This window comes from Tursiops truncatus, chromosome 9 (genome assembly GCF_011762595.2).
Source record: "Tursiops truncatus isolate mTurTru1 chromosome 9, mTurTru1.mat.Y, whole genome shotgun sequence".
Lineage (NCBI taxonomy): Eukaryota > Metazoa > Chordata > Mammalia > Artiodactyla > Delphinidae > Tursiops > Tursiops truncatus.
The window spans coordinates 37,578,555-37,586,831 of record NC_047042.1 but is presented as its reverse complement, the minus strand read 5'-3'; the positions used below and the strand labels follow the sequence as shown (position 1 = coordinate 37,586,831).

Sequence of the window (8,277 nt, the reverse complement as noted above, 5' to 3'; positions counted from 1 at the left end):
AACCAAAACAAAACAAAACAAACAGCTTACAGAGCAGCATGTATGCTCTTTCAACTATTACTCAAAATATACATTTTTACTGAAAAATATTTTCTAAAATTTTGTGTAATGTAAATAAAAAGTTCCTGTTACCCATATATATTCCAAGAACATGCAGACGGCATCTCTCCTAAGAAAACATCTACACATGATTTGAATATTGCCAACAAGTAAGCCTAAATCTAGTTAAAGAAGCTTGCACAATTTCTATGTCAATAGTACATTTTAGTAATCAGGGTAACAGTAAAGATGCTGATAGAATCTTCACGAGGCTACCAGATAAGAGTATGGTCACAATTAAGCATCTTTTCATTTAATCAATCTGACTTGTGGTCTGTTGTCAGACTGAACATTCTAATAAGACAAAGTCTCCTTATAAATGTTCTGACTCTAACCTCATGAGTGGTATGACATTCAGTAAGTATTTCATTTTAGATACAATTGATAGATCTTGTCCATCATCATTCTTTGACATCAGCTAAAATTGCATCTTTCCACAGAGCCAAAACTTGTGGTGGTCCGAGAGGCAAATTCGAAAAGAATATCTAATGAATTCTAAAAGAAGTTGAGTTGATGCTACTTTTATAAAATTTCTAATGTCATGAGTTACTTTATCTTTTTCTATTGAACAATTGAAGAAGTCTTTTTCAATTTTATCACTTTAGATAAAATGTTCTCTGTCCACTTTTTCAATGTTTTTAAACACTTAAACATTCTCTTACACTTTACAGGCCTGATGTCATGAAAAATTACTATATCCCAGTGTTGGCAAATCCAAAGAAAATTGAACTCTGCCCTAAAGAAAGTGAAAGCCAAGCAAATAATTTACCTAGGATTAGTAGTCTGGCTTTAAACGTATAGTGTGGGTCTAACGTTTCATCAAACTGAGCAAGTAATGATATATTTTTAAAGTTAACATGTGTACTAAATATAAAAATAATATTTAATGTTTTCAACTACCAATATTATTAACATGTATGCAAGAATGCAATGTATGTTTAATACTTTTAGGATAGTGTAATTGTTCCTTAACATTGTGATTTCTTTCATTTAAAGCAAATACATGTTTGTGTCAGTGCATTTAGTTCATAAAAGGCACAAATATAAATTATAGCCTAAACTTGATATTACTATATACTAAATCACTATATCATCCCTTACATGAAGTGGATGTGACAATAATTTATATTTACAAATTCATTCTCCATTGGAAAGTGTTTCTGAGAATCATCTTGACACAAAAGTGACCAATATCTTAAAGGGGGTGCACTGAGCTGGCTGAATATATTGTAACCCAGTAAACATTTTTCTTGATTTTTTTCTTGACCACGGTTTGAAGCTGGGTTTGAATAAAAGTTAGTAGCTATTATGGAGAAAAAAAGATATAAAAGTAAAAAACAAAAAATGTTTACTCTGTTAAATGTACTCTCAATATATTTAACCATTTTAAATGTCAAGATGAGAGTATTTAAAATAGGGAATTTAGATAAAATAGAGAATTAGATAAAGAAAAGCCATATTTATGTCCTGAAGTACATATTTTATAGGTTTTTCAGAGTTTGGTGTAGCCATCTTTTTCTGGGGCCGTTTTTGTTCCTTTGTCCACTACCTCTAGTGCTATTTTATAAGAGCTAAAAGCAGAAATGTTGAGGTACCCATGAAAAGGACTGTTCTTCAATATTCCGGTTAGCTTCAGGCATATTTAGGGAAAATGAAAACATAATAAAAAAGCCCACTTTTATAACAGTATTTGCAGATCGATCTTGCAGATTTCTAATGCTCATAAGATTTGAAATGTTTAGAATATCAAACTAAATGCTGAATTCATAATAGCTCTGAATTTGTTTTTACTTACAGATTGCTTTTTACTGAAGGAATGCAACAAAAGGAGCTAACAAGAAAATACAATTATTCCCCAATGGTTCAAATAACTATACCAATTATGTATTTGTATTTGATAGTTTAAACATTGCATTGTAATCTAAATACCACTCACCTCGAATATTAACTGAATTATGTTAATACAGTTTTATTAGAAAATAGACCATGGTATAAGTGACTTATTCTTAAACTTCACCCGCCTAAATATATTTAGAAATTAAGGTGAACACGTTTTACAGTAAAGCTTTCTAGTCACTAACTTAGGATAGCTACCATCTTGTTGCTGATTTTATTTTAGCTCTATAGTTTTCTCTAAACTTCTCTCAGAAGAAAATTAGCGTTTGCCATTATAAATATGCCAGTAATTTAAAAAATGTTCTTGAAAACCAGTAGCATTAGAAACATAAAATATATATTTTTATAATTTACTTCACTTTTCTATCCACCCTCTAATCTCATTCTATTATCCTAAGGAAAGCCCTTATGGAATGTCACAAGTCATTCTCACGTTTATTTTATGTAATGTCATCCAGGAGTGTACTAAAACTGTGGGTGGGATAATTTTAAGGGCATTTAGTTTGCTTAAAAAAACAACAAAATGGCAAACTCAGTTCTCAGGTCTATGAAGGGGAAAATATAGGTTGACAACCCTAGGTAAATATGGGAAGTAAGAGATAATTGGGATCATATTACTAATGAGGTAAAAGTATGTGGATCAGCTTTTGGAAAAACTTTGTAGTGTTCATCCCTCTAAATCCTGTGGGAAAAATCACTCTAACCATGATTCCATACTATTTTCAGAGAAAGGTGCTTTCATGCTATTATAAAGTTCCATGGAGCTTCAAGCTCTGACACAGAATTATATGAAAAGGGCATTATGTGAAAAGATACCATGGCAAGCCAGGATCCCAGTGTAGAATCAAAACAAATAAAGTTCTTTTAGATTTTGTCATTCTGGAGTAAATTAAACCCGATAGTACGTGAGAATATCTGAAGTTTCCTTATGGGATTTTAATTCTAGAAGGATGTTGAGTCACTGTCTAGCAAACTTAAGCACCACTTTTAAGATATGAGAATACAAAAATACTCCAAAAAGACAGTAAGTTCTTCCAATTAAAATTAACCTAGTCTGCTTGTCTACCTGTCAGTGTGTCATCATTTTGCTAATGTGTTCCAGCATCTTCTATGGTGGATCACTTTAATCCACTGTGAATAAAATGATGCCCCCTTTTGGTCAGCCAGTGGCCTCTTCTGCCTAGTGATTCTTAACGTTCTCCAGAGTCAAATTTCACTTCATCATTTTAGAATAGCTTATGATTCTCTAATAAAGGAATGGTCCACAATACAAATGCTTCACATTTCCTAAATGTCATATCTATTCAGAATCACTTTTTCCCACTTCATTTATCATGCTAAGTGGTAATTCTCGTATCTTTCTATTTGGCCACAGCCCTTAGCTCTCATTTTAGCTGCTTTTCAGCTGTCCTTTCCTCTTATTACTGGAGATTATTTTCCTGCTGAAATGAAATATTCTCCACTTTGTCCCTATAGAACTCAATTGGATTTTTTTATCTTCCCACTTCTCTGTCAAGATGTTTTGAATTTAAATCCAAAGTAAGAAAAGTCAGTCCACCCAAGTAGATGTCATCAGTACAAATATACTTTGTATTCATTCAAGTAATTGATAGAAGAGTATCTGTTTTATGCCTGGAAGATGTTAATCTGAATTGCCTCCCTCCAAAAGTTAATTTAGAAATATTGCTAACTGCCGTGATAAAATTTATTACACAAAGGGAAAAATGTGATATGAACAATCTAATTATTCTATTTCTTGAATACTCTGTATATATCATGCTAGACTAAGCAAATTAAAATTAACCAAATCTATTTTTTTGTCAGTCTCACTATTCTAAAGCAAATGAAATCCAATAATGAGGTTTTTGGAAATTTTTACGGATTAGTGTTCTTTATTTTTATTTCTAATTAATTAGGGAATGGGGGAACTGCTGGATATTTCAAAATATTTTTGGTTAAAATATGGGACACAAGAAAAACAGTGTTATAAAGTTATTAAGTAGGATGTAGATATCCAATGTATGTGCGATCATGCATGATACAAAGTACATTAAGTTAACATAATGCTTGACTTCTTATACTGGTAATGTCCACTAGGACTAAGAATTTTGATTAGCTTATTTTCACATCAACAACTCTGGATATTTTTACTTAGAAACAATCATTGGATAATTCAGCTCTATTTATACATAAGCTTAAAAATGTATGACTGTGTTGTTTCTCACATTGTGGTGAATAATATTACTTTTTCTCCTACTTTTGTCTTTGATTTCTTAAAACATACAAAGAAATCTATTTGGCATATTCTTCAAATCAGGGAAATGGCTTACCACATGCCTATTCTCAGATGCTTTTTTATTACACAAGGATTTTTTTCAGTAATAAAAAAGTTCAGAAATTTAAAAAATGTAGACGATTCACTAATTATGATCATCTGGATTTACACAAGTGCAGACAAATTGGCACTTCAGCATTATCATGAAAACCTGTAAACATTTAGGAAATCACTGTAGGGAGACCAAAATTATTTACAAAGGATCATTTATTAAACACTTTTTTTTTACAAAATACAACAAAAGGATTGTTGTTCTGCATGAATACATCATATATGAAAAAATAATGTGTTTTTACTGAATTTAATTTGAAAACATTCAGAATTTTACCTTCTACCAACTTGAGGAATCAATTTTGTTTTGTAACTTGTCTACCATGGCCAATCAGGGGGGAACCCTTTTTCTTGTTAATTAAATCATATTCACAACAGCTAACATTTTATAGAAATAAAATCAGACAATGTCTGTCATACAAAGCTCTTTCTGCAAGTAACTGATTTGCCTATGATCCTAAATTTTTTTTCCAAGCTATAAGATAGGAAGAATTGAGGAGCTAGGTAAGTTTTATAATAATGTATTAGCAGCAGTTGATAGAAAATGCAACATAAGATTTGTTTTGTCTGTGGTACAAGAATATGTCCTATCAGACTCTAATGTATTTTTCTCTACTCAAACACAAGTAAGCATGTACTGATTGTTTCTGGGATGACAGAATGTATAAAAAGACAAGAAGCTGGCTCTGGCTGTCATTGTGAGTGCCTATTTTCATCAGCTAATACGAATGCATTGCTAAACTTAGTGAAGACAGTAAAATGACTTAAGGGTAATATATACAGAGTTAAAATACATTTTTTAATCCACTTAAGAGTGATTCAGGCACTGTGGCTGTTCAGGATAAAATGTCTCATGGTTTATTCTTGATAGTAGTGTAATTGTCAGTGCAAGCAAGAGCAAATACCTGCCCACTGTCACACACATAACCTCGGACATCTGGAATGTTCAGAGCAAATTCACCTTCTGCATCTTCACTCTGGAGGCACCTTCAATGCACATGTCTCATAGTTTGCTCTTGATAGCAATTTAATTTTCAGTGCAAGCAAAAGCAAACACAAAGCTGCTCACTGTCATACACACGACCAACACATCTGCAATATTCAAAGCAAGTTCACCTCCATCTTCACTGTAGTAGAAACTTTAGTAAGTGGCACTTAGTGTAAACCCTCTATATATCATGAGAAACAGACTCGAGATGCCTGAATTTAATAATATTAAAAATCACGGTCCTAGTCATCTCTCTGTGTAAACGATGTTCGAAGAAGGCTTGCCATCACAACATTTCTTTCCTGAGAATGGAGCTGATCCCCTCCGTGTATATCATAAGTGTGCATGCTCTGAGCTGTGGTCACTGTCGTGGCTGTCTTCATTCGCTAGAGAGTCCCCTGTTTGTTGGAGAGTGGCTGCACCGATTCCCGAAAGCTCTGAAGGGAGAAGTGTTCCTTTTTTCACATTCACCAGTTCCTTTTCTCGAGCAGCAGCTCCTTGCTGTCCTCCTTTTACTCTCTTCCACTTCATTCGCCTGTTCTGGAACCAGACTTTCACCTTTAACGAAGAAAGGGAGCAAACAAAAGAAAGCACGAAAGAAAGTTAAATGGGCCATTTTATTCTTCCTTTTTGGTCATCAGTGAAAAAACTAGCTTTTCAAAGGCTTATACAAACACACTATGAAAGAGTGAATATGAAAATAAATCAACATTGAATTTAATCATGTCCCATGTTCATGAGAATAATTTTAAAACTTTCAGAAGGTACCAAGGACTATATTTCACGTTTTATGACATACAGTATAAAAAATAGATGGGAAAGTACTCTATCATTTTAGGTGGTTCAAAGGTATTTAGCTTTATAAAGAGTTTCTGTGAATTAGAACTAACATTTAATAATTGTCTGGGTCAAACAACAGCCCTCCTCCCGCCCCAGGCTATCAATTCCCGAACCCATTTTAAAAATGCTCAGGGAGGGCTTCCCTGGTGGCTCAGTAGTTGAGAGTCCGCCTGCCGATGCAGGGGACACGGGTTTGTGCCCCGGTCCGGGAAGATCCCACATGCCGCGGAGCGGCTAGGCCCGTGAGCCATGGCCGCTGAGCCTGCGCGTCCGGAACCTGTGTTCCGCAACAGAAGAAGCCACAACAATGAGAGGCCCGCGTACCGCAAAAAAAAAAAAAAAAATGCTCAGGGAGCTACTGATGAAGCTACATCTGGAAGGTCATTCTGTGCCGCTGCAGTCCACGGCTGCATTCCCAAAGCTTTACTTGACCATTCCACCTCAGAGTGAATCCATCTTCTTTTGAACTATGCTTTTTTTTCAGCCCTTAGTACTTTTATTTTACTTTACATATATGTGATTCCAATGATTTCCTCAAAACACGATCGAGATCCAAATTTTTCACTGATACTTGTTAATTGCTAATACTGAGATTGTATATTATGTTAGTCTCATCAGCTTTGTAGAGACATGCATTAAATGACCATCCATGACCACAACCATAATAATTAATGGCATCATTTCACTTTCTTGTTTAGGAGGAACTGACTTCCTTTCCTGCTGCACTTCTCATCACTGTATATTCTTATTAGGCTAACTATTCCTTTTACATTGCATTTCTCTGTCTACCCCACTCAAAGTTACCACAAGCCTGAATTGAAACAAGTCCTTATTTGAAACAAAGAAATAAACAGAGACAACAGCTTTTTTCACTACATGTGACCCTAAAGAGTACTGTTTAATTTCACTTGTCTTTTAGATTTATCGAAATGGAATGTTTTTAACTATAGCCTTCTTGCCTTATCCATGTTGATTCAAGGGACTGCATTCATTCATTTTTCATGACTGTATACGATTTCATTGTGTGAATATATCACAGTGTACCCATTCTCCTGTTCATGGACACTTGAACAACTTGTTTTTTTCCATTGTAAATGATGCTGTTATAAATATTCTTGCATTTGTGTTGTGATAAACATGTGATAGAACTTCTCTGAGTATACACTCAGGAGTTGCCATCATACACAGGGTGTATGAATGTTGAATTTAACAGGATAATACAGAAAAATTATTTTCTAAAGCTTCATCAATTTAACCGCCCCACAGTCCGGGGTGTAAGAGTTCTTACCAGTCCACATCTTTGTCAATATTTGGAGTTATCAGTCAGTTTTTTTCCAACATAATGACTATAAATGTTATCGCACCATCTTCTTAGTTTGCATTTCCTGATTACTATGAAGTACAGCATCTTTTAAGTGTTTATGGCCCATTTGTATCTCTTCTTTTGTGAAATGCCTCCACATCTTTGGGTTACACTGAGTTGTTTTGGGATTTAATTTCATTCCTTATGGACTCTTAAAATATGTTCTGAATGCTCATTTAATGCTTTGTGGTTATATGGCTGTTACTATAGTCTCTCAATTTATAGTGTGTCCATTTCCTTTCCTTAGAGTATCTTTTGATGATCAGAAACTCTAAAATTTATTATATTCATATTTATCAATTGTTTCTCTTATGGCTATCTTTTTCATGTCATCTCTAAAAATCTTCTTTCTTCTGAGACCATTAAGATATTCTTCTTTGTCTTCTAAAAGTTTTAAGGTTTGCATTTCAAATTGGAGTGCTCAATCCATGACGTACTGAGTTTAGTATATACTGCAAAGAAAATTTCTAAATTTACTTTATTCCACTTGTATAATAAGTTATTCCAAGACCATTTAACGAATAGTCCACCCTTTTTCCAGAGATTATTGTTTTCAACTTTGTCACACATCAAGTTTCCATTGACACATAGTTTTATTGATGCACTCATTTGTTATATCCTTTTGACAAAACCGCAGTCTTAATTATTATAATTTCATAGTAAGTCTTTATATCTGGCAGAGATAGTTCTGTTTTATTCTACTCC

The 8,277-nt window shown here is 33.8% G+C and overlaps 1 protein-coding gene across 1 annotated transcript in view; it reads right to left on the bottom strand.

Moving 5' to 3' along the window:
* Window positions 1-4,519: 4,519 nt before the first annotated feature.
* Window positions 4,520-8,277, bottom strand: part of MEOX2 (mesenchyme homeobox 2) — a 65,002-nt gene continuing 61,244 nt past the window's right edge. The window contains exon 3 of the mRNA XM_004318876.4: window positions 4,520-5,927. Coding sequence (XP_004318924.1) covers window positions 5,703-5,927 — 225 coding nt within the window. The 3' untranslated portion in view covers window positions 4,520-5,702. The remainder of the gene's footprint in view (window positions 5,928-8,277) is intronic.